This window comes from Telopea speciosissima, chromosome 2 (genome assembly GCF_018873765.1).
Source record: "Telopea speciosissima isolate NSW1024214 ecotype Mountain lineage chromosome 2, Tspe_v1, whole genome shotgun sequence".
Classification (NCBI taxonomy): domain Eukaryota; kingdom Viridiplantae; phylum Streptophyta; class Magnoliopsida; order Proteales; family Proteaceae; genus Telopea; species Telopea speciosissima.
In genome coordinates, this window is record NC_057917.1 from 78081728 (window position 1) to 78109133 (window position 27406).

The window sequence follows — 27406 nt, forward strand, 5'->3', positions numbered from 1 at the left end:
TACATGTGGTTTGGACCTGCAAGAAACCACCTGAAATTACCTTCCCGAGAAGGCCCCTGTGAAGCTCGGATTTACACTCGTTTGATTTTACGAAACCACATACGCATCCGACCTTGACTAAAATTGTCCCGAGCCTGTGAAGCTCGGATTTACACTCGGTTTCAGTTTTACGAAACCACATCCGCATCCGACCTTGACTAAAGCGTCCCGAACCCCGGTTTCCTAGGATTTACATGTGGTTGCGGAATTTGGGCATGAAACCACTCCCGCAACCACTTTGTTTACGAAACCTTATACTAAGTGATTATGGGAGACCTTTTGGGAATCCTTTCCCTTCGCTCGTTTAACCTTATTTCACTCTTTGTATAGGTTAATATATTCATTTTGTGGCTTATTGCTTGATCGAGCGACAGCGATAATCGTGGTGCTTGGCGTATACGTTGTGAGTGGGTTTGGTCGTTTGGGCTGTTATTATTATTGCATTATATATTATGTAATCATTATAATTAATAAGCATGTTTGCGCATATTGCATACTCTTATATACAATTGTTATAATGTTGATCGGTAATGTTGTACCTTGATGGGTCTTGGTGCCGGTGGGTACAGTCTGAAACCCCGAACACTATATACATTTATGAAGAAATTATGTTGAATGTCATGTTGAATGTATGCGCCGTGCCGTGGTGGTAACCGGGCACTAAACCGGATGAAAAGTTGATGTGCCCGGATTACCTCTCGGGACGATAGGACTTGTATGTAGTATATTGTGGCTAGGATTTCACACCCTTATGCTACGACCCTTACCAACAGGGTTTAGGTGTTGGGTAATCGACACCGGATTCGTGGAGGTGGGAGAGGCCGGTCATGGTAGTATTGGTTATCGAGTGTCATCCGAGTGGTCTTAGAGGCTTCGATCGGCGTAGGTCCCACGTGACAATTGAGGTTTCATTGTGGCGATAAGTTAAGTGACCCACAGTGTCTCCCGAGTTGTCACAGTAGCATATGCCATTGACTTAGTTGTTTGTTAGGTGGAAAATGGACTTAACATGTGCATGCATCATTGGACTATGTGAATTGCGTGTTTGTGCATCCCCATCCCCTCACGGCTGCTGGAGCTAACCCCCGTGCGCACACTTTTGATTCAGATTGGATGGATCTCAACTCGGGACTTGGAGTGCAGCCTCGGTACGATGAGATTGGTGAGGAGGAACCGAGGCCGTGTTTGAGGAACATGGCGACGGTGTCCTTGCGATGATTGTGCCTACGGGCCGTGAGGATATTCGAGACTCGATCCCTTTTTGATTTACTTTTGAGGCTAAGGCCTATGTTGAAATACTTATGTTATACCATTTTTGATAGTTATTAGATGGTCATTGGAAATATAACTATTCGATTTATACGCTTCCGAATACTATCGATCCTTGGAATGTAATATTCTCTTTTTCGCATTCTAATATTATATTGTGTTAATATTGATTATGATGCGTTGGGACACGTGTCGTGATCCGGCGGTTTAGTAGGATGACACGCGTCGTCCTAGTCACCCTTTATATGATATTATATTCCTTATGCCTGGAATAGGGCGTGACAGATTGGACCAGGCTGTTGGACAACATCTTTGCATCCGGATGCCAATCCGAGCAGCCTCAGCGAAAAGGATGAGGGCCATAAGACTTCCCGCCATTGGTGTCAACCAGGAGGGGATTATGGTCGATTTCAAAGTGCTTTGACAAGCATGACTGCATCTTCAAACAACATTCTCCATTCGAGATTGGCGAGAGAACGATCCAGCTTTATTCTTATGTTTGCACTCCCGGTTCTCCTATTATTCCATGTATACCTCGGACCATGGGATCCCAGATCCATTAAGTTGCACTGATCAATCAAATTCCTAAAATTATCAGCATCCCTATCATTGTTACGGTTGCCACCACATTTCTCATGCCAACCGAGAAATGAGTTAAAGTCACCGATGTAAAGCCAGGGATCCTGACAGCCTGCATTACGCTGGATCAGCTTATCCCAAACTTGTTGATGTTTGCTTCTCATTGGGTCACCGTAAACGCAAGAGAGTTTGAACTTGGATCCCTGATTGTAATGAACTTCTGCTTTGATCATCCGGTCATCTGAATAAAGAATTTTGATATCCACATTATGCTGCCATAAAATCTCAAGACCCCCTGAAGCACCCTTCGCATTCACAGAATGTACACCATGAAATTTCAACCGTTTTTTGATATACTCCATACGATTTGGGAACAAAATTTTGCTGCTATGTGGGTTGCAGGAATGTCCCTGCTACCTGGTTCACAACCAAAGAAATGAAATCTAAAAGGATATTTTTAGAAATACTAAAGCCTTGGAGGGTATTTGTGAAACCAATGGGAAAATGAATTATTCCATTTCTTTGGCTGTAAGCCCAGGTAAGAGGAACATTTTGCAACCTTGGTAGCAACAAAAATTTTTCCTAGTTTTTCCCTTGCTAAATAATAATATAAGGCCTCTAATGTCCAGACATAAGATTATACTATTAGAATTTTGAGGTAGATTTATTGGGCCCACTCTATGTAAAACTCTATCACTATTGGTTTTATCTATTTGTTTGTTGTTAGAAGTTAGAACTTGACGGGGAGTGTTTAAAGGAAGGATCCAGATCCTCTACACACGGTGAGGCGTGCAATGACTGCCTTACCTCCACTCCGACAAGACATTCAAGCAGGGTTAAGATGGTCACTGCACGCCTCATCGTGTATAGGCAGCACGGTCTTGCCGGGCAGCTCAGCAATAGAAGATCCAAATTGCTACACTCTAGCTCTTTAACGGTATTTTAGGGATTCATATCCTCTACTGCCGAGCTGCCCAGACACGGTGCTACACGCAATGACTGCCTTACCCTCCCTGGGGCAAAGCATTTGGGCAAGAGTAAGATGGACATTGTATGCAATACCGTGTCTGGCAGCACGGTCCTGCCGGACAGCTCCCTAGTATTGTCGCTTTTGGTTTTTTTAAGATAAGTACGAGGAAACAGTGAAAGAAGAATTGACAGGCGAACTTTTTATTTTCTTGAAGAGGAGGTCAGACTGCCATATATATCCATCTTTGACCATATATGGCTACAACCATTGGAACCTTAGTTTCTTTTGCCGTTTCTTGGAGTGGAAGTCAGGATCGTTGCCTTCAATTGATGAATCCAGATCGTCTACTGCCTGCTGCCCTGTAGCAGTCATAGCAGCGCACTAATGAGGTGCGGTCATTGCACCGCACCTCATTAGTGCGCTGCTATGGCTGCTGCCGTAGACGATCTGGATTCGTCAATTGACCTTTATATCTTGAAAAAAACATAAAATAACGTCACCTATTACGACATCACCTTAAACCTCTCTCTCTCCCTGCTTCTATAAATACGAGACATGCATCTCCTCAGAGAAGTCCGTCAGATACGAGCTAGCTATCTAAACCACCTCTCTCTCTCAATCTCTCAGACACAAAAACACAAACACAAACTCTGTAGCCTTTTATAGTTCTCTATTTCGTCTTCCTATCTGTTTGTAAAATGTCTAACAGTCAGAGTGGTGATCAACAACACACACAGAAGGCCTTCGGTTGGGCAGCAAGAGACAACTCTGGAATTCTCTCCCCATTTCACTTTACTAGGAGGTAAGTATTATAACCTTTATATTTATATATATATCAATTGAAAGAATTAATTAATTCATTTATAGGTAAGGAAATCAATCTTTTATTTGATGATCCACAAGCATATTATGATTTGAGTAATGTCTTAATTTGGTTTGATTTACAGAGTGAATGGAGACGAAGATATTACGATGAAGATACTTTACTGTGGAATCTGCCATTCAGACCTTCACATTACAAGAAATGATTTTGGATTTGATGTTTACCCCGTTGTTCCTGGGTATCTATCTATCTATCTATGCCTCTCACTCACTCACTCATTCTTTACTTTTTCTGATTAATTCATTAATTCATTGAACACGTACATGCAGGCACGAGATCGTTGGAGTAGTGACCCATGTCGGGTGCAACGTACAGAAATTCAAGATTGGAGATAAAGTAGGTGTTGGGTGCTTGGTTGGGTCTTGCGGTTCTTGCGAAAACTGCCATGAGGATCTGGAGACCTATTGCCCCAAAGTTGAATTTACATACACCTTCTTCAATGACGCGACCGGAAAGAAAAACTACGGTGGATATTCCGATTTCTATGTTGTTAATGAGCACTTTGCTTTACGCTTCCCCGATAATCTGCCTTTAGATGCCGCCGCACCATTACTATGTGCCGGGAGTACTGTTTACAGCCCCATGAAATACTATGGATTGGATAAGGCAGGAAAGCATTTGGGAGTGGTTGGGCTCGGTGGACTTGGGCATGTGGCTGTCAAGTTTGCTAAGGCTTTCGGCTTGAAAGTCACTGTGATCAGTACATCTCCAAGCAAGGAGAAGGAAGCCCTTGAACGATTTGGAGCTGATTCGTTTTTGTTGAGCAAGGACTCAGACCAAATGAAGGTGAGAGAGCTACGTAGCTAGCTAGCTTTTTAAGTGTCTTAAATAAATGTGCAGTGTATATATGGTTTTAATTAATCTTACATATATGTTTGAACTGGGCGGGGTGTAGGGTGCGGTGAGCACAATGGATGGGATAATAGATACGGTTTCTGCATCTCACCCAATGGCACCATTGATTGATCTATTGAAGCCTCATGGTAAGCTAGTGGTGGTGGGTGCACCAGAAAAACCAATGGAGCTCCCAATCTTTCCATTACTTCTGGGTAAGTAGTAATTAAGAAATTTTTCGTTCTAGCTATACTACTCTGGTGGCCCAAAATTACCAGGGCCCAAGCCCATTCATGGATAAAGTAGGGAGCTAGATTTGGTGTTGACCTAGCCCACTAAAGATGAAATGTCAAAAACCTGCATATATCGAGTTTAACTCTTAATTAACCAGTCTCCTTTCATTTTTGAATTACAGGGAGGAAGCTTGTTGGGGGAAGTGCAGTAGGTGGGATAAAAGAAACACAAGAAATGATAGATTTTGCAGGGAAGCACAACATAGTGGCTGCTATCGAAGTTATATCGATGGATTATGTGAACACTGCTATGGACCGACTTGCAAGAGGAGACGTTAGATATCGATTTGTTATCGATATAGCTAATACCTTAAACGTTTAGCCACAGTGGATTGAGCTCCTCGATCTCTAGGGAGCCCCCAGCATGCCCAGGGAGCATCCAGCCATTGGGTTGTGCATAGGCGTGTACCGAGATGTGTGCGGTACAGGCCAACCCTTGAATGCCCCCTAAGCACTCTTTGGGCGCTGAGTTCCCTAGAGAGAAGTCAGATCCGCTAATCACTACCCCAGTTGACATTTGCCTTTTTTTTTTTTTTTTTTTGTGTGTGTTTTTTTTGTCTTTTTTTAGCTGTTGGGGAGGGGGGTGGCACTGGGTTTATTCGGAGAAATAATATTAGTCTGGAGATTATATTGTCTGTGATATAGGTAGTAAGGTTGAGATGTATTGAAAGTCATACGACTATGTAGTAGTTCATATTTCTAATAAATGGTCATCAGTTTTAAGGTGAGATTTGTTCCCAAGCTTCTTGCTATTGTCCTCTTTTTTTTTTATTTCTTTGTTAGATAAGAAATCACTTTGCAATTAAAAAAATTAAAAAAAGAAGAGAGAGAGAGAAGGGGAAAGGAAGAATATACAACAGCGATATCACCCAGAATTGGAGAAATATCAACAGAAGAAAGGGGAGCACCCTAAAAACTGCCACTAATGGAAACCAACCTGGACCTATAAAGGCTAGAAAGGACAACGACACCGAAGGGACTTCCCAGTTCCCATTGATTAGAGCATAATATCAAAGACATCTCTGATTTGATATTCATGATTTGTTGTGGAATCTTTAAAGATTTTCTCTCTCCAAACATCATTTACGGTTTCACAGAGTGCCAACTTCCCCACATCACCAGTGGATTCAAATCCTTTCGTAAAATCTTGGGTTGCCCTCGAATAGCATCACTGACTTGAGGATGGGAAGGTGATTGTCTTCTCTTTCTCTTTGGGGAGACACTATGTTACCTATGAACTTCTTGCATTAGAGTTTCTTTCGGGTTCTCCCCACTTTGACTTTGCTAAGTTGCCATGTCATAGGCCTTTTTTGTTCCCTACTCTTTACTCTTTTTATGGGTAGGATCTTAATTATCGTTTGTACAGGTTTTTTTCGGAAAATTATCACCTCCAGTTTGCTGACCGGCCCAGTTCCCCAGTTCCTCTAATAGGGGGATGGTGGACCCCACCCGGGCAGGGTGTTTGGGCATGGGTAGAGAGGTCATTTCAGCCCCCCCTTTGTTAGAGGAACTGGGAAACTGGGCCGGTCAGCAAACTGGAGGTGATAAAGATCCGTTCTTTTCCCCCTTATTTTTAAAGTGATACGACCTTTCAAAAGAAAAAAGTTTGAGTTCGATTTGATCTGTCAAGTGGTAATATTTGGGTTATATCCGCTGTGACAAGTTTATCAAACGGCCTATGCTAGAATGTTTTGCCCATGTAACACATCAAAATCATCTATCTACCAAAAAAAAAAAAAAAAAAAAAAACACATCAAAATCATCTACTAACGAATTTACATCCAAAAAAATGTTATTAGAGAAGACCCAAGCCCAAACATGACAGGCCCATTCAATTGGAACTTATGTCTCTGTTTGGTTGTAAGAGGAATTAAAGAAAAGAGAAGAGACAAAGAAAATTTTTCAAAACTTAAAAAGAAACTTTTATAATCTTTATCCCATGTGATTATATAAACTATTTAAATTTCTTATCATATTCAGTAATGATACATTTTATATGTAATATTTATTTTATATTTTAAATCAAGAATTGGATGAAAAGTAAAGTGGAACTTAATAACCAAATATGGAATGATTTGGAGTTCGTGATATTGTCACATGGGATAATGATTACATAAATTTCTTTTTTAAGTATGAAAATTCCACTTCCCTTCCCTTTAATTCCCCTTGCAACCAAACAGAGGCTAAATGAAAAGTAATTTTAAAATTAAATTTTCATTGATAAAATGAAATTACATGAATAATAAAAAAGGGAGATGCTTCTCTAAGCAATTGGTATTAGTGCATCAATGAGATGCGATTGAGCATTAGCATACATGGATGGGCACAGGGGGGTAAGTGATTAAAACTGCACACGTTGCCTTTCATGAAGGTGGGACGGTCATTTTACCCCTACTGTGTTTGGATGTTGATGGTACACTATCCCAACATTGAACTTTTCTTCATAAACTAAATACTAATGGGGGTGTCGGTTAAAAACTAACGATAAAAGACAAAATTGGAAGCCAAAAATCTACCTCCATGGTGACATTACAATTTTGTCACCTCTTTTCACTTCACGTAAATAGATGCCATTGGTTCTATGTGAGGAGGACCTTGACTTGGATCACCAATGTCTGAAAACGACCAGTATATTAATCGTCACCCATTACGACACCTTAACCTCTATCCTTCTATAAAGTACAAGACACTCCCCCTCTCTCTCTCTCTCTCTCTCTCTCTCTCTCTCTCTCTCTCTCATAAACACAAACTGTCTTTATAGTTCTCCAGGTATTCTCAGTCATATCTAGTTGTAAAATGTCTAACAGTCAGGGCGAAGAACACGCACAGAAGGCTTTCGGTTGGGGTATCTTTATCCTCTCAATTATATTATCCGTACTTGATGTCAAGTACATCTAATAGAGGAGGCAAAAATGATTATCCTACCCCTTATCCGAACACTCTGCCCGGATGGGATCCACCTCCCTTTATTAGATGTACTTGACGTCAAGTACGAGCAATGTAATTGAAAGGATAAAAATTCTCGATTGGGCAGCAAGAGACTAGAAGGTAATATATACGGAAACACCTTTTTGTAACCAAAATTGGTTACAACAAGATTATAACTTTATTATTATTATTATTTTTTGTTTCTTATCGTACTCTCAAAACTTATTTTAATCATGGATAAAAAAAAGTTTAGCCAATCTCTATTCTTTTTTCTTTTTTTTTGTATTTTTCTCCTTTGTTGTGTTTTGTATACATACTTGGGGAAAAGATGAGATCCCAAACTTCTTATTATTTGGCTAAAATTTATCATATTAGTAGAGGCTGGTGTTGACCGTATACCAAATTTCCATTTTTTTTTAAATAGGGCATAAATAGAATACAACAAGACTGCAAAAATAGATTCAAAATCAATCTCTACGAACCTAATCCTTAATTAAATTAATCTACATGGTCAAAAATTCTCTCTCTCATTCAATTCTGAGCTAGTTTTTTGTTCGAGAGTATGACCTACGCCAACATTCCCATATGTCTATTTCTCTCCTCCTCAAAATAATGGGCAGATGTGCCTTTTCATATAGGGGGGAGAGAGATGGACTCATGGGAGCAGAGTTCTTTTTCTCATCTATCTTTTAAAAAATTTATGAGAATATAACAATAGAACAATAAAAAAAAAAAAAAAAGGTTAAATTCTAAATGCACCTTGTTGCTTTTTCTTTCCTCTTAATGTTTGTGTGAGTGATAAGAAATGATCTTGTTCATTTTTTTTCCTTGTGTACAAGGATTTGAGAGGAAAGAGTCGGAAGACGGTCTTCTCTCTTTCAATTCCTTCAATTTCTCACATGGGAGAGAAAATGATCATCCTACCCCCCATCCAAAAACATTGCCCAAGATGGAGTCCATTCCCTCCTATTAGAATAGGAATTGAGAGAAATTTATTTTGGATTGAATTTTCCTTCATCCATAATAAAGGGAAATCTCTTATGCCAGTGACCATCATTGCATTTCGATGAGATTCTTGAACAGTAAAGGACATTTCGGACCATAACATATGGGGATAGGTAATTGTGACGTTAGATTTGTGGTGAAAAGGTCCCAGAAATACTTTTGCCAATTTAAAAGGTATTAAGTGGATAGATAGTGGAATTCCATTTCCACACCATGGTTTTTTTATCTTGGATAGGAATGGCTGATATCGTTCGGATCGGTTCGATATCGGCTATAATTGATCCCAAGATTATACCGATCTGGTAAGGTATTCTTGGATCATTCCTTGGATCGGTCAATTCTGTTGGATTGATCGATCCGATTCGATACTTGTCATTTTATTTTTACCGTTATGTGGAGGATTTTGATTGAATTTTTGAATTTTTAACCAATCAGTACCAATCTTTAGTATTTTATTAATACTTTTGATTAATCCAAACCCGATTCAGTAAAACTTGGATTTTGGTCATTGTTTTACTGATCCAAATCGATTTTGACCGATTCCTAGATTAAGAACTTAAGCTTGTTTCATGCACACACATTACTTGTTAACTATTGGAGTAGTTTTGGCATATACAGCTATGAGAAAAAGAACTTTCTTGTTTCTATCTCTTTCCTCTCTCATATGGAAAGACACCTCTGCTCCCTTGTTTTGAGGAGGAGAGAGATAGACTCTTGGGAATGCTGATGTAGGTCATATTCCTACAAAACTATTTTTTATTAATAATCCAAAGTGTCTATCTCTCTCGTCTCTTATAGAATGATAAAACTGCAGATTCGTAAGATTATGAATTTTGAATGTAGGCAACAGATTTATATATCTGATCTATTTGTTTTGTTCTTGGGAGTGTTGATGTAGGCTACATTCCTACAAAACCACTTTCTGTTAATAATCCCATGTGTCTATCTCTCTCCTCTCTTATAGAATGATAAAACCACCAGACATAATAAGATTTTGAATTTAGAATGTAGGCGACAGATTTTTATATCTGATCTGTTTGTTTTGTTTTTGAGGAATGCTGATGTAGGTCACATTCCTACAAAACTACTTTCTATTAATAATCTCATGTGTCTATCTCCCTCTTCCCCTATAGAATAATAAAACCGCCAGACATAAGATTTTGAATTTAGAATATAGGCAACAGATTTGTATATCTGATCCGTTTGTTTTGTTCTTAGAAGCTTGGCAGGGCGTGTTTGGGTCTCAAATAGTTGACTCACATATATTGCTGCCTTCGCCGCCAATCACTCTTCATTGCATGAGCTCTCTTTTTCTTGGAGTGGAATTCCGATCAATATTCATTATTAACCATTATAAAAAAAAATAAATAAAAAAAATTTGTAAAAAAATGATACCACATCACCTCATTATAAAATAAAAACGATTATACGTCACCTATTACGACACCTTAAAATCTCTCCTCCTATAAAAATCGAGTACCAGACATGTATCTCCACAATGTATATCCAACCAATAACCTTCTCACTTTCTCTCCTTCTCTCTTTCTCTCATACAAACTCTCTAATAAGTCTCCTTAATTAGAGTTCTCTATTTCAATTTCCCAATCTGGTTGTAAAATGTCAAACAGTGAAGGAGAAGAGCAAACACAGAAGGCCTTGGGTTGGGCAGCAAGAGACACTTCTGGAATTCTCTCCCCATTTCACTTTACTAGGAGGTAATACATAATCCAATCTTCACGTACAGTTTGATTCAAAGACAACATATATATATATATATATATAACAAGAATATGATTTGAATATTTTTGGTGGTGTTCGTTCTTAATTACAGGGCCAATGGAGACGAAGATATTACCATGAAGATACTTTACTGTGGAATCTGCCATTCAGACCTTCACTTTACAAGGAATGATTTTGGATTTGGTGTTTACCCTATTGTTCCTGGGTATATATACATATTTATGCCTATCTTTTACTGTCAAATCTGTCATTTCACATAGGAACTTTACTTTACTAAATGTTGCATTAATTGACTTTCAATTTTTCTTAAATTTTTTTATTTATTATTATTTATAATTACATTAAATAGTTTTTAGAAATAAAACAAAGGACAAAAAAACACAGTTTCATGAACTCTAAACCGAGCCTTTTGATTCTTGCTTGGTGGATATTTTCTCTCCAACATATAAGTAATGACCAGACCAGGTACTACTCATTAGGTAGTACAGATCAAAGTTGGAAAACCAGGTATTGACTTGGGTGATGAGAGCTAAAAAATAAACCATGAAACTTGATCAAAGAGTCATGAAGACTCACCCAGGTTTAAGAAATGACTAGACCAGGTCCGAGTCAATTTGAGTCTTTATTGACTCAATGTTTTTGCCGGAGTCATATGATACTCATCGAATCTTTTTTTTTTTTTTTAATATTGAGCCATACACTAATAACACCATCCATTGACCATAACTTTAGTTTTCACTAAAAATAACCCTAAAATGTTTGTTCATTGTCTTCAATATCAATATTAGTCCTTTTTATTTCTTCTCACATGTGAAGCATTCATAGCCTCAATCCTTTTTCATTCATACATATGATTCGTCAGACTAGGTTTGACTTGTTTGACTCAATAAGCTCTGATGAACAAGGCGAGTGAGACAAGTCAAAAAACCTAGTTTTTCAACTATGTTAAAAATATGGATATTGGAAGACAACGCTTATAAGCTAGTACACATGCAGACACGAGATCGTGGGAGTAGTGACCCAAGCCGGGTGCAACGTAGAGAAATTCAAGATTGGAGATAAAGTAGGTGTGGGGTGCTTGGTTGGGTCTTGCGGTTCTTGCGAAAACTGCCATGAGGATCTGGAGACCTATTGCCCCAAAGTTGAATTTACATACACCATGTTGGATGACGGGACCGGAAAGAAAAACTACGGTGGATATTCCGATATCTTCGTCGTTAACGAGCACTTTGCTGTCCGCTTACCCGAAAATCTGCCGTTAGATGCCACGGCACCGTTACTATGTGCCGGGTGTACTGTTTACAGCCCCATGAAATACTATGGACTCGATAAATCAGGAAAGCATTTGGGTGTGGTTGGGCTTGGTGGACTTGGGCATGTCGCAGTGAAGTTTGGTAAGGCCTTCGGCATGAAGGTGACTGTGATCAGTACATCTCCAAGCAAGGAGAAGGAAGCCATTGAACGACTTGGGGCTGATTCTTTTTTGTTGAGCAAGGACTCGGACCAAATGAAGGTGAGCTTAAGTTTTTAAGGTATTAGCATGCATGTTATGATCTCAATTTACCATCCGGGGGTGTGGTCCCCACAACCCATGGACGATGTGAGATGATTGGGGTGGTTATCAATCTACAGACAAGGGTGTGATCCCCACACCCTCCTTCTGGATTTCACACCGTCCAATCAAACTTGGGTCTCACATGTCATGGATGGTGTGAGAACTAGGAGGAGGGTACTCATGTGGGGAAAGGAACCCCACTCCAAATTTTCGGGGTAGGCTTATCTATAGTATAACCATTTATGGTTTTAATCTTACATGTTTGAATTGATGCAGGCAACGGTGAGCACAATGGATGGGATTATTGATACGGTTTCTGCACCTCACCCTATGGCACCGTTGATTGATCTATTGAAGCCTCATGGGAAGCTAATGGTGGTGGGTGTATCTGAGGAAACAGTGGCGATGCCACTTTTTCCATTACTTCTTGGTAAGGAAAATTTTTTCACAAAGTCTAAGGTTCATGTGTTAATAATATAGCTAGCTACACTATGGTGGACCAAAATAAGTTGGGCCCAAGCCTATTCTGCTTGAAGTAATTAAGATAGGGAAGCTAAAATTGGTCTTGAAGAAGCCCATTACAAAAATATTGAGTCCAACTCTTAAATCTCTTTTCATTTTGAATTACAGGGAGGAAGCTTGTTGGGGGAAGTGGAGTAGGTGGGATGAAAGAAACACAAGAAATGATAGATTTTGCAGGGAAGCACAACATAGTGGCTGATATCGAAGTTATATCGATGGATTATGTGAACACTGCTATGAAACGACTTGAAAAAGGAGACGTTAGATATCGATTTGTCATTGATATAGCTAATACTTTAAATGTTTAGCTAGCTAATCTCTGCCTAAATAAATGGTAATCTATTTTGGGGTGGGGGAGCAGTGGGAGAAATAATACTTGTATAGAAATGTTTGTCTTTATTTATAAGGTAAGGTTGTTATGAATTGGAGGCCCTATATGTAGATTATATCCAATGGTATATTTCTTGATTGATAAAATTTACCACATGAGTAGAGGATGATGTTGATGACATGTGAAATTGCCAATGTATGTTGGCAACTTGCTGGCATGCACACATCCCAATGTGCATCGTGACAGCCCATCCATTGGACATGTGCTGTTGTTGCCTCTCCCACGTGGGAGAAGATTCTTGTCTTGCAATTCACCCTATTTTACTCAAATTCCATCAAATACCCTATCCATGAATCTTCTACCACTAACCATTATTGTGCGCTCTTCCATTATCCCTGATTCTTCAAAGCTCTATTTTGTTACTTGACAAACTCGAAAGCAGGGAGGAATCTTTGGGGCGATCTATCCACAAAATGATCTATCTCATGATAGACATTTGGGTTGCGGCCTTTTTGGTAAGCTTATCAAAGTGTCTTATACTTGAAAGTTTTGCCTCTATAACACATCAAAATAATATAAAGAATCGGTAAAAGATTTTAGGCACGGCCATGTATATACACGATCAATCATGCCTTCAACCATTGGATGGGGGAGAGGGTCAAAAGTCACATTTCACTCCAAATAAGTTGATGGTTGTTTAAATTGGAATAATAGCTCAAAAAAGATGGCTAGAGATTAGAACCTTGGGGTGCATGTTTTGTCTGGTGAGCCTAAGCCCACCTGAAAATTTCATGGCCTGAGCTAGACATTTCAGCCCACGAACTGGGACAAGGTTGGGATTTCCAACCTTTAGTCAGGCGAGGCCAGGCTCTGGGCTAAGGCCTTGAATTGATCTGGGCCGAGCCTGGCAGATCCCGGTCCTGAACTTGGCAGGGCCAAGTCCCACCTACCCTGAGCCCTATAAGACCGTGCTTTGGCTGATATAATCCCAACTAAACTGCAACTCCGATCCAGGCCCAGGAACCATGTAATTAAGGAAGAAGATTCCAGGTATCTCTAATTAGAACAGAATCTGCCCTTTTTTATACGAAACCAGAAGTCTTCCATGCGGCTAGCTACCAAATCTTTGAAATCTTCTACTTTGAACTTTAACTGAACCAGTTCCCAACCACCTCTCTGGTTCCATACTTTGCTCGTATGGTCCTAACCACAATAAGCTCTTACTTTCCTCACCAAACCTCGGAAAAAAGCCATTATTCCCATTTAATTAAACAGTATTATTAACTGTTCTTAGAGGTTTGAATCCAATATCACCCACTTCTTTACTGCTAAGAAAAAATTTTGGTCTTCATGGGGGTGACTCATCAAATACTAGAAGCTTTGTTATCGACACCTAATTTCATTTATTTCAAACTTTTAACTTTAAGCATTAATTAAGCCACCCACTTAGAAGAACCTTTTCTTTAGTTGTAGACTTATGGTATATGAATAGCAAAGATAAAAAGAAAAAAAAAATCAAACTCGATGAGATTCACATGACATGATGGGCAACAACCCCAAGTCAGTAAAAACTCACCGACTAACCGGCCTAAATATAATGTAATGGCAAAGCAAGATCCATGTGGTCAATACATTTATTGGGATAAAGTTTGGTAGAGTTGAATTGATATACTAATAATTAGGGGTGCAATTTTGGCCCTCACAGCCCAAACAGGGGTTAAGTTGAGATATCCTAGTCCTGAGGGTGGGTCAAGGTTTGGGAAATTTTGGCCCTGAGTCAAGACTGAGCCGGGTCAGAGTTGAGGCCTCGGGTTGAGCCCAACCTGGGCCAACGCGACCCTGTCTTCTTCTCATGTTATTTTTTCTTTTTTTTTCTTCTTCTTCTCCTTCCCAGCTTGGCCAGTCCATGCGTCTCCCCTTCTCCCCCCCCCCCCATGGTTAGGGCCAATCAAGGTCAGCCCGGCCCAACTTTGAGGACTGGTTAAGGTTGGATTTTTTCAACCCTGAGTTAGAGCCGGCTCGGGTCTAAGCCCAGCTAAGGAGACTAAGGGTTGGGCTAGGGCTTTAAAATGCCCAGCCCAACTCGACCTTATTGCAGTCCTACTAATAATTCTAAGCATTAGATACTTAAGAGATGGTTTAGATAGGTCATGTGACAAATTTCAAGCTTATCATATAACCCCATTTAATGCAATAGTGCCATACCCTCCATATAATCAAAGGTTTTTTCACGCTTTTGTTTTACCACTTGTGAAATCCCTTTGAAGTCTATTTATTGACAAATTTTCTATCACACCTGACCTTTATCCCCCCCAAAAAAAAAAAATTTCCTCATCCATCTTGCCACATGGCAGCCATAGGTGTCCAAAATAGGAATGGTTTCTAAACCCTCTAGAAACCCTACACCCTAATTTCAATCATGCAAATCAACACTGGTTCCACTTCTTAAATCTTCTTAAAAAGGAAAAAAAATTAAGGGTAAGAGATCTCTACTTGATGGTGTTTCCTATGCTCTCACAGTGAGTTTTGTACAATTTAAATAAAGCTAAAATAGAAGAGACATGTAATGTCTTTAATACAATTAATTGTTCAGATATTCAGTTGAGAGGAACCTTTGTAATGTGATTGTTGAATAGTGATAGGAACCTTTGTAGGAATGTGGTGTGAGTATGAGTGCCTTAATTAATTACGTATTGTAATTAAGTTGGATTATGATATTAATGTTGTTTTCGTTCATGGTAAACTCCCACCTAAATAAATACAAGAGACCCAGAGAAAAATCACACGTCTTTTAACCTCATCCAAACGAAACAGCTCTTTTATTGACCCAGTGAGCCCATACGTTCACACAAGCACCAACCCACTTCAAGTCCATCAACCACCTACTTTAAAGAACCTTTTCCGTCTCTTATCATTAGACAAGTCGTAAATTAAAGGGTACAACTTGTTGTCGTCAAAGAGTCCAGAACTCCGGATCAAGGTTCAAAATCTAGGTATCGGACTTGATATCGATCATGGCCAAAATCTTTTTGATTGGGAATGGATCGGTGGGTCCCCCCCCCCCCCCCCCCCCCCCCCCCCCCCCCCCCCCCCCCCCCCCCCCCCCCCCCCCCCCCCCCCCCCACAACCAACCCCACCCCAACCCCCCCCCCCCCCCCCCCCCCCCCAACACCCCCCCCCCCCCCCCACAAAACACAACCCCCGGCATCCCCGGACTTGAATCACATGGCCAAAATCTTTTTGATTGGGAATGGATCGGTATAAATAATGAAGTATTTTGAACTGAAAGGTGTTTCTTGTTGAGAAAATAGTGCACCACACTTAAGAATCCAGCTGTCCACCCAACACTTGAAAGGATATAAAGATGTCACTACCCATGTTGTTACAATTGAATTCTTAAGTGTGGTGCACTTGAGAGGATGAAAATCCTCTTGTTGATGGCATGAGTGTTTTGAATTTGGATTGACTTTTGACAATTGCTTATGTTGAAGCAATTCCAGCTCCTCTCAATTACCGCTCGGTGGTGCTATAATTTATATATGTTGTATGGGGCATTGGATCTTAGCACAATAAGCAATTTATAATTGTCATGTGGTAACTTTCTTGGTACCCAAATTTGGTGCAAATGTAAGCCTCAGTTTTTTTTATCCACCTATCAGTTGTTAAACCATACAAATCTTGTCATTCAGCGGAACAGTGGGTGGTTCAGAAAATAGATTGGGGTAATATGGTTTATCGGTTTAAATTCAAAGAGAAAAAGTCTCATATAAGAGAGTATATAATTAAATTTGACCATCAAATTCGATATGTGACCAATCTAAAGGGTACCCTACCCTTTCCACATGGTTCAAAATCATGTGCTCTAAGCCAAGACAATGACCATTAGTGATCCTTTATCGTATATTAAAATTAAAAGAAGTTGTATTGAGAGAAAAAAAAAAAAGAAAAGAAGATTTAACGGCTTGATTATGTTTATTTTCTTATAAAATATCCCTTATTTGAAGATGTTGTGCAAACGACTTGAATTGGTCATTATTTGGGGTGCAAGTTTGACCTGTCGGCCCAAACAATGACTGAGCTAAGATACCCTGATAGTGAGGGTGGGTCAAGGTTGAAAATCTATAGTCCTAAGTTAGGATCGAGTCAAGGTTGAGACCGAGTCAAGGTTGTTTAAATTATACTATAATACTATATATATATATATATATATATATATATATATATATATATATATATATATATACTTTAAAATTCATACATATTTTATTTTTTTTTATTCTTTATTATACTAGTATTTTATGTAAAATAAATAATTTTCGTCGTGACTAAGGTCCTCATACAAGTATCTCTCTCTCTCTTTCTCATTAAAAACCGAATAGGTTTCCAACATCTGTGGTCGATATTAGTCTTTCTTGGTCACTGTAATATTGCACATATATTTAGCTAGCATAATTAAAAAGAAGGAACCCTAGTTTTCTGGTTCTAATATCTGTCACATACTCACATGGTGGCTTAATTGTTCAGGCAAGATGGAATTGGGCACGTATGTGAACAATCTTTTGAAAAAGGGAAAAAGTATTCTGAGCAGGAGCATCACTCCTGCCCCCAAACATAGAATGAAACTAAATCATCACCCCGCCCTATTAATGCTTTAGTGTGCCCTCTCATTGGCCCTCGTGGTGACGTAGTGATCACGTTCTCAGGAAAAAAATTCTTCTTCTTGGAAAAATTATTATAAGGAGCAAAGCGGTCATTTCCAAGGCTTAGACAGTAATTATAACCGTCCAACCACCTTGGAAATGGTCGCCTTGCCCTATGGTATTTCCACCTTTGCATAGGGGTAAAGCGATCATTTTTGAGGTGGTTTGTATTGGATTCGGCTCCTATCCAGCACCTTTTTCGAGCTGCATGTATAGCGTCGGACACAATGAAGCATGAAAAGACCGCCTCACCCCTGCCCCAAGCACCTTGCCTGAGCAGGGGTGAGACAGTCTTTTCATGCCTCACTATGTCCAACAATGCACAGGACAAAATCCTTTTGGGTTAGTATTGTTGTGTCTAGACGTTGGACCCACGCCTAGAGCGTGAAACGTTAGCATTCTTAAACCCAAAAATTAAATTAAGGTAAAATAGGAGAGATATAATGTCTTTAACGCAATTAATTTTTCAGAGATTGAGTTGAGAGCTAGGATCTCTCTCTCTCTATCTATCTCTCCGTACGTGGAGTCTTTCAATTGGGGGTGTGTAGTTAATCAATCTTCTAGTGGGTAACAGGTTGGGGCTCTTGTACGTGTCAGTGAATGGGATTTATTGAGTCTAATAAAGTCCTTGATTGTGGATTTGTTGGTATCTCTCCGTGGCGTGGAGTAACATTTTGATTAATTTTGTTTGTAATGTTATAAATATTTTATTTTTTTTTCAGTTTTACCATATAAAATTGTTGATTAGGAATTACTCTAAAATCATAGAAACATAAAAATTTGTTTTTGATTCAGAAATAGTATTTTGGAATAGAAATGTTGTCATACACATCCTACATGTGGATAGATGTTATGATTAGTATAAGATGGAATCACGCACATGTCTTCCTCGATCAATATATATATGTTGCTTAATACGAAAGCATGAGTGGTTGAGAGATAATAGGTATAGGGTGACATTTTGATTAATTTCGTATAAGCAAAAGAAATGCTTCTATTAAAGGTGGATTCCATACATGTTTATGTTGTTTCAATGTGGTTGTTGAGTAGTGGTAGTTAGGAACCTTTGAGTGTGAGTGTGAGAGTGCGTGCCTTAATTAATTAGCTATTAATTGTAATTAATTAAGTTGGATTATGATATTTAAATGTTGATATTGTTCATGGTAATTAAACTCCCACCTAAATACAAGAGACCCAGAGACAAATCACACGTCTTTTAACCTCATTCAAACGAAACCTCCAAGTCCTACTACTTGGGAGTCATCTTGGACCAACAACACCAAAACATGCAAACTCAGACGTTGACCCAGTGAGTGAGCCCATACGTTCACACAAGCACCAACCCAGTTCAGGCCCATCCATCACCCATGACCAACCATTGTACAAGAAAACTTTGGCTATAGTTCCGAATTTTTATCCGCTGCTGTGCGCATGGTGCGGTGCGGTGCAGCAGCAGCCATGTGTGCACACATGGCTGCTGCTGCGCCGCATGATGCGCACAACAGTGCTACTGTAACTGCAGCGGATAAATGTCCCTAAGTTCCTCATAGAGGTCCCTCTCTCCCTCTCTACATACATTTGCTAGCACATATAATTAAAAAGAAGGGGTTTTAGTTTTCTAGTTCTAATTAATATCTGGAAAATTCGGACAGAAAATAAAAGGTGAAATTACTGAAACACCTTGATGTGCTTAAATATACAATATGACTAAAAATAATAAACCTCAATTTATAATTATACTTACAAAATATGGCTTAATTAATATGATATAACATGATTATTCAATTTTCATTTTTTTTTTTGGATTTTCTTTGATGAAGCACTAATTATTATAAAACAAGTACATTCATGAAAATAAATATAAATTATGAGTCCTAAAAATCTAGAAATATGAACTCATGATGTTGAATATTATGACAAACCATAACTCTAAAGAAATGGATTCAAAAGATAATAAGAACATATATAATAGAAAATTAAGATGAAGAACAATCTAAAAAACATGGAAATTTGAAAATAAATAATAACAATGCTAATGACGAAAAAATTACAGAAAATTCGTTGAAGGTACAACACAGTAGAAACAAACCGAAAACATCAAATAAAAAAACTAAAACAAGTCCAACATATATAGGAATTTTTTTAAAAATTTATCAACCAAATTAGGACAAAAATCAAGAGAAATTAGACTTACCTAATTTTGAGATTATAAATTTTCAAAATTTCTTATATTTCCCTTTCACATGGTGTTCTTTATTACTCTCTCTCTCTCAGCTGTTCCCATATTTCCCTCTCATATGGGGTTCTTTATTACTTTTTTTTTTTTAAAAGATCAGCAAAGATACATTAAAAAATAAAAGGGAAATTTATGTTTATCACCCCTGTAGTTTGAAAAAATTACATTGATTCCCCCTCAAAATTATGCTTATCCCCCTCTAAAGGGAGGTAGATGTAATTTTGAAGGGGATCAGTGTCATTTTTTAAACTATAGGATTTTTTTTTGTAATTTTTCCCAAAAAAAAAAAGAGTAATATTATAAGATTAACGTCCACGCATTCCTTGATGGAAAAATAAAACAATTACTTGATTTTTAATTCCACCTTTGGCATTGCCCTTTTTTTTTTTTTGGCTAATGAGGAGTATCCGCACACATCCACCTGACTAATCCCCTAGCAATAGGATGGACGATGTCCAAACAGTGAGGTGAATTTACGGTTCATCCCAACTCATTACCAATCACTGAACTAACATCTTAGGATTACCTTCGACATTACCATCAACAAAAAAGAGAAACAAGCTATAAAGATAATTCCCAAATAGTATCATTTAAAAAGATACATAGGTCTTTCCATAGCATCCTAAATCTCCCCAAAAGAGAGAGATGGAGCTGACTCCCAATTAAACCCTATGGTGATGACACTACTCTCTCTCTCTCTCTCTCTCTGTCTCTCTCACAAACACACACTCAGCATGTAAACCCTATGGGCGATGACATTGGTGTAACTTGGAGATTCCTTTCCCACAAGCAATTAGAGGCATTGAAAATGGAACTATCTTTTGATTGGGCTATAAAAGTCAGAGCAAGTTGATATGTGTTTCAGATGGTTGGCGTGTTTGGTTTTGGTAGGTTTGGTCCGATGGCTTTAATCGAAGCTTCTCAACCAAGTCAAACTCCTTAACAACCTCCCCTTGGTGCATGATGACCCTTCTTCAATTCATTCCATTATATATATATATATAAATATATCACCTCGATCGATCTATAAATATAACAACATTCGCACCCACCTTCTGACCATTTATTGTGGACTGTGCTTTGCAGCATTTCTAGCTACAAGAAGAAGAAGAAGATTTAAAGGGACTTTCATTTCATTTCATTTCATTTTTTTGTTGTAAGTAGGTAGGTACTAAAAATGGGAGAGATCGTTTTACCAGTTTCCAGCCCCTCAACAACTGTATGTGTGATTGGTGCCGGTGGCTTCATCGGTTCATGGCTTGTCAAGCTTCTCTTAGAGAAAGGTTATACTGTTAGAGGAACGGTGAGAAGCCCAGGTGAGAGAGTTCTCACTTCCCTCTTTCTCTCTCTCTTTTTCTACTATTCCTTCTTTTAATTAATAGGTAACTGAACGTAGTTGTGGGTTATTTGATTCAGTCCTCTCTACTCAATCCATATCTACTTTCCTCTTGCAGAAGACCCTAAGAATTCTTATTTGATGGAGCTCAGTGGGGCTAAAGAACGACTAATTCTCTTCAAGGCAGATGTTCTTGATTATGAGACCCTTCCCAATGTCATGAAGGGATGTGATGCTGTATTCCACACTGCTTGTCCTCTCACTAACAACGTTGTAAGTTGCCGTACACTAACCTCTCTCTCTCTCTCTTTGGGTGTGACAGGTTATATATATATATTGTTTTTGGGTCTATATCGTCTTTCAAATAGGATGTTGTCACGCCCTAGTTCTACCACAATCTTGTCTTTGATACCACTTGTTGGGGATTTGGATAAAATTCATAATTAAAAGCTAGTCATTAAGAATAGGGTGCCCAAGTACCTACAAGTCTTCATGTCGGACGTGATGTGAGATTTGAATCCCAGGCAAAATGAACATCCTTCAAACACTAACAAGCAAGCCCGCTTCTTGAGGATTAAGTTGTTTACTTTTAGGTTGTTACTGCATCCATGTTTTGACAGGATTAATGTTGTGTTGTGTTTGTGTTTCATTTAAAATTCAAGGAACAAGTGCTTGATCCAGCAGTGACTGGAACAATAAATATAGTGAATGCTGCAGTAGAAGCCAAGGTTGGCCGCTTGGTTTTGACATCTTCAATTGGAGCAGTTCACATGAACCCCAACAGGGACTTTGAAGTTGTGGATGAGACATGCTGGAGCGACCTTGATTTTTGCAAGAACACTCAGGTTGGTTGGTTATCATATTTGGTTGTTTTAAAATAGAATCAGCTCGTTTGGATCATTAGCCTCATATGTCATATCTCGAGCAGAGCCTGGGCTAAGATACCCTAACCCTAAGGGCGGGTAATGGTTGCAAATTTCTCGGCCTGAGTCTGGGCTGGGCCAGACCAGGGTTGAGGTCAGAGACTGTTCCCGACCCGTCTTGGCCCTATCTTCTTCTTCGTCTTCCAGTTATTTCTTCTTCTTCTTCTCCCCGGCCTGGCCCATCCCCTTCATCTCCACTCCTCTCCCTCATGATTAGGTTCAATCAGCGTCAGTCTTGGCCGGCCTTGAAGGCAAGTTAGGATTGAATTTTTGTGTCAGGGCTGGGACGGGCCTGGCCCAATTAAGGGGACTCAAGGCTGGGCTAAGGAATTAAATTACCCGGTCCAACCCGATTCTATTGCAGCCCTAGCTGAAAATAACCTAGATACTGAGAAAGACCCGCTGGGTTCTAAAAATGATGAAATTTAAATACACTTGTGTGTGCAGAACTGGTACTGTTACGCAAAGACAGTAGGAGAGAAGGCTGCATGGAAGGAGGCAACAGAGAAGGGTTTGGACTTGGTGGTTGTGATACCCTCAGTGGTTTTAGGCCCATCACTTCAGCCCACTCTAAATGCTAGTGCTATTCACATACTCAAAATGGTTAATGGAACTCATAAAACCTACCTCAACACAGTACAAGGTTATGTGCATGTGAAGGATGTGGCCATGGCTCACATACTTGTGTACGAGACACCGGCGGCATCGGGCCGGTACCTCTGTACCGAGAATATAGTTCACCGTGGCGACATCGCCAAATTACTCACCGAGTTGTTCCCTGATTATCCTATTCCAAGCAAGTACGTATTCATATAATCATAATTCAAAAATGATCACTAATAGTCTTTAAAGCTAGACCAAGGAACTGGTTCTGGTCTCAATGTTTACTTGGCCTGTGTAATTAACAAATATAACATTAATTCTCTAACACCTTTCGTTTTTGGTGTTGAATGAAGGTGCTCAGATGAAGTGAATCCAAGGGCCATACCTTACAAGTTCTCAAACCAGAGGCTTAAGGACTTGGGGCTTAATTTCATACCAGTGAAACAATGTCTTTATGAGACAGTCAAGAACTTCCAGGAGAATGGTTACCTTTCTTTTTCTCAACATTGATAAGATCCTTTCACATAATCCATTGTCAATCAGGACAAACACATGATCCATATATATATATATATATTTGTGAGACCAAATCCAAATGGGCTTTGGATAAATTAGGTCTACAATTCAAGATGTATTACGTATGAGAAATTTTTAAGGGATTATTTCACTTTTTCCCCAAAAAAGTTCTTGAAGATTGTAATGCTTACACTCAAACTCTTCCTTGAGATACTAGTAATATTTTTTGTTTCACTCCTCATCAATCCCCAGATTCCTATCTAACGATCCAATACAAAATCCTGCACGCGAGGAATAAAAAAATAGGGATAGTTTGATTTCGTTTTGTTTTTTGTCCATTTTATTCTTCGTCAATCTTTTGGAAAATTAGTTTTATCCACATCTAAATAATGAGGTGGACCAATCATAGTGTATTTAACTATAAGTGGCTAACCCAACACTGCCCTTAGCATTGTTTGCTTGTCTTTCATATGATTGAATTACAAGAATTTATCAAATGAATTTTTTCTTATCTATATATAGAAAGGTAGGGTTGCAAATTTTTCCCGTAAGGGCAAAAATAGAGAAAATCTTGTTGTATTCAAAGTTGTAATTGATGCCAAAAAATTAAGGTAACTTCTTATTAGTTCACCTACTTAGTGAAATTAAGCAAATAAATGACACGTATGATTGTTTTAGAGCCTTCACCCTCTAACCCAAACTCATGTCCTACTGAACGCCTAAAGCAAAGGGACTATATTTTTTTTTTTTTTTTTTTTTATAATTCTCAGCTATTTGGGAATAATATGATATATGATACATGTTGGTAAATATATATATAACTGGAAATTCTACCTTAGAGGGTAATGGTTTTAGGCGAAATGTTCTCTGTGCCTGCGCCCAGACATGGGGGGTGCACAAAATGACCACTCTGCTTCTTTGAATGGCAGGCCCATGTGTTTGGGCCCAGACTGTGCTGCGGCACAAAGAACATCAGTCCATGGTTTTATTTCGACTAAAAGGCAAAGGCAAGGCCATGACAAGGACAGAGAGAGAAAGAGAAAAAAAATAAAAAAAAAGGGTGCTAGTTTACTCTTTCTGTGATCGGTTTATTAGAGAACCTTTTCCGTAAATTATTTAGAAAACAGAAATTGACATACTTGTTTTTTAACTTTCTTTTTTTTATAACAAAAAAGACATATTCCACGTGGGTCCTTTAACTATTATTAGGTCATGATCACCGTTGAATTGGCATAATAGTTGACTAGGGTTGGGTCAAATGAGAAAATATTGCATAAATGTAGATTTTAATTTTACCAAAAGAAAAGAAAAAAGAAAAAAAAAACCTAAATTTTAATAACAAATCCATTCTTATAACAACCACCAGTACACCAAACCATACAATTAATTCTATAGATTTAATTAGGCATATTAATATGATAAAACCTACCTTCTCCTTGAAAGGATAAGAGCATGAAGTGGATTCTTCATATTAACCGTTAAGCTTATCTTCTCTGATAAATCAATATCATCATCATCTCCATCTCTAGCCTTCCATTCAAATTCTCTAACCAAATTAGCCAGAAAATACTCCATATGAAGCATTCCTAAACCAAGACCAGGGGCAAATCCTTCTCCCTGCACCAAATGGTATCATTTGAATCTCTTTCTTCCCTGTTATTATATCAATCACTTCTTCTTCCCCTACTTCAACACCATCACTGATCAAAAACCTCTCTGGCCTGAACTCCATTGGTTCCTCCCAAGCATATGGATCCCTACCAATCTCTGCTGCCGAGAAATTCACAGTTGTAGCATTCTTGGGTATGAGATAACCACTCAATGTTGTATCCTCCGTGACTGCATGTCTTAACAAGAAATGCGCCGGCGAGTGTCGCCGCAGGCCCTCGAGCACCACCGCCTTTAGATACGGCATCTTCTGCAAATCCTCCTCATTGATCTCCTCTCCAGCTACCCCCACTACTCCCTCAATTTCTTTAACCAGCTTTGACTGTATATGTTGGTGCTTCACTAAATTGGCCAATAACCACTGCAATGCAGTGGCTGTTGTGTCTGTGCCTGCAGTAACAAACTCTGAACATAAACTCACCATTTCAGTTTCACTCAGCTTTCTTCCATCATCTGGGAGCTTCAGATCCAGCAATGTATCAACATAGGAGTTGATCACAAAATCTTCTTCCTCTTCCTCTTCTTCTATTAGGTTTGAGTTTGAGTTTGAATTTGAATTTGAATTTGAATTTGAATTTGAATTTGGGTTGTTTCGTCTTTCTTCACGAGCTCTGATGAGAGGGATGAAAAGATTTTGTTGTTTAAGTAGGATCTGTTGGAGTTCATTCCACAGATTCCGGAACAAAATCCTTGACAACCAAGGAAAGAAGAAATTGAGAACATTGAATCTAACTGGGTTTCCAAATAGGGTGTTTTGAACGGCTTTGATCTCTCTAACTTCCTTCTCTTCAAGTTTTTTACCAAAGCACATGAACACTAGTAGGTAAAACATTGAATAATGGATGTGTTTCATCACAGGAACAGCCTCTCCCGATTCTGATTCGGCTTTGAGCTTTTTGGTTAGTACCTGTTATGTCATAACTCATAAGGGTGTCAATTTAGTATCAAAACCAAAAATCGAAATTGAAATTGAAATTGAAATTGAAATCGGTCGTTTAAAATAAATAACAAAACTAACTGTCTTTGAAAAGTACAAATTAAAATCAACAATACCTGCAAAACCCATTTTCGTGGCATGAGAATAAGAGTTCAAACGAGAAGGGTGGAACATGTCGGTTGTAAGGTTGCGGCGGAGAAGCCTCCATAGTGGGCCATATGTGGATGAGTTGATGTTGAATCGATGTATAAGGCGATCTACATCGTTGACTGGAGGTCGAGCAGCAAAGATAGATCCATTCTTGACGAGGGCTTCATGGGCAAGAGCATATGTTCTTATGAAGATCACCCGTTGGGAACCAATATGAAGACTAACAATTGGGCCGTATTTAGCATGGAATTCTCTTAGGATTGACTCAAGATCAGAGAAGGATTTACACAACCAAAACAAGTTTCCTATTATGGGAAAGGTAGAGGGTCCAGGTGGGAGTGGGAGTGGGAGTGGGAGTTTGTGTTCTCCTCTTTTGTTGTGTGTCTTTTGTAGGATGAGATTATTGTGAAGCAACTTGAGCACAAAGCAGCAGATGCAGAGGGAGAGAATGATGAACCACAACTCCATAATTAGCTAGATAGATAGAGATAGATAGATAGATAGATAGATAGCTAATAACTTAACTTAGGGGATATATATATACGAAAGGTTTTCTTCTTCTTTTTTTCTATTAATAATAGATAATAACTTTAGTAGAGAACTCCATGAAATGATTTTTTTTCTTACCAAAAACAAGAAGTGAAATGATTAGATCGGTCACTGCTCTGATGATGAGACGGACTTACTTCTGTGGTGGATTTAATAACTCACCCATTTCCTTCTCCCTCTCCATCTCCTGTTATGCGTGCAGGCCCCCCCCCCGCAGAAGGTGAAACACGTGGGAGGATAGAGGGAGCTGAGCTGGATAAGGAATCTCCAACGGCTACTGTTTCTAGAAAGAGTGTAAGGTCGACAACCATTAGCATTAAGGGATCACGTGTAGGGCCTGATCAATTGTAATAGAATATGGGTATAACGGCATGTACTGTGGGTTGGAACTTGGAAGGCTGAGTACCTAGATGGACATGAATGAATATTCTATTTCTCAACCTCTTTCTCTCTTTCTTTTTCTTTTTCTCTTTCACTTTTTCTTTTCCTCTCTTCCAATTCAGTAGCAGACAGAGAAGTCGCCATTAAAGCCAGAAAACTAAGAGAAAAACCAGGAGAAATCAAGAAAAGACAAGAGCTTTGATTACCATGAAAGAGTTTTGAATTCATTTATTTATTTAATAACAACGGATTAAAGATAATTTATAATTCAATACATAAGAGTGAGTCTAACTGTCCACGTGATCATTCTAATTGTACACATGATTTGTTATAGGTCTAACAATCTCTGATGACGTGGTCCTCTCTCTCTCTCTCTTGTCTACTTTTATCTCTGAGAGTGACAAGGACGTTACATCGCCACTCCATGTATCACTTGAGGGGAATGAGATCAGATCCACT

General features: G+C 38.8%; 2 protein-coding genes and 1 pseudogene across 2 annotated transcripts; 2 read left to right on the plus strand and 1 right to left on the minus strand.

Annotated features, from left to right (window-relative positions):
- Positions 1-3554: 3554 nt before the first annotated feature.
- Positions 3555-12937, plus strand: LOC122651163. The gene is made up of 10 exons (XM_043844481.1): positions 3555-3659; positions 3805-3918; positions 4010-4526; positions 4636-4789; positions 4990-5183; positions 10385-10515; positions 10632-10745; positions 11537-12053; positions 12372-12525; positions 12726-12937. Exons 1-10 carry the CDS (start codon positions 3556-3558, stop codon positions 12923-12925), a joined length of 2199 nt encoding a protein of 732 aa, XP_043700416.1. The 5' UTR covers position 3555; the 3' UTR covers positions 12926-12937.
- Positions 12938-21055: 8118 nt separating this feature from the next.
- LOC122653150 (cinnamoyl-CoA reductase 1-like) lies at positions 21056-23373 on the plus strand. Its single transcript, XM_043847092.1, has 5 exons — positions 21056-21200; positions 21339-21493; positions 21883-22065; positions 22591-22943; positions 23100-23373. Exons 1-5 carry the CDS (start codon positions 21062-21064, stop codon positions 23254-23256), a joined length of 987 nt encoding a protein of 328 aa, XP_043703027.1. The 5' UTR covers positions 21056-21061; the 3' UTR covers positions 23257-23373.
- Positions 23374-24687: 1314 nt separating this feature from the next.
- Positions 24688-26485, minus strand: LOC122653148 (annotated as a pseudogene).
- Positions 26486-27406: the final 921 nt, after the last annotated feature.

What these genes read in the sequence shown, in the direction of transcription:
- LOC122651163 (XM_043844481.1), top strand. Translation starts at nt 3,556, where the DNA reads ATGTCTAACAGTCAGAGTGGTGATCAACAACACACACAGAAGGCCTTC. An exon ending in AGGACTCAGACCAAATGAAG is followed by an intron (nt 4,527 to 4,635) that starts GTGAGAGAGCTA and finishes GGCGGGGTGTAG; the next exon opens with GGTGCGGTGAGCACAATGGA. An exon ending in GTTTACCCTATTGTTCCTGG is followed by an intron (nt 10,746 to 11,536) that starts GTATATATACAT and finishes GTACACATGCAG; the next exon opens with ACACGAGATCGTGGGAGTAG.
- LOC122653150 (XM_043847092.1), top strand. Translation starts at nt 21,062, where the DNA reads ATGGGAGAGATCGTTTTACCAGTTTCCAGCCCCTCAACAACTGTATGT. An exon ending in ATTTTTGCAAGAACACTCAG is followed by an intron (nt 22,066 to 22,590) that starts GTTGGTTGGTTA and finishes TTGTGTGTGCAG; the next exon opens with AACTGGTACTGTTACGCAAA. An exon ending in GATTATCCTATTCCAAGCAA is followed by an intron (nt 22,944 to 23,099) that starts GTACGTATTCAT and finishes TGTTGAATGAAG; the next exon opens with GTGCTCAGATGAAGTGAATC.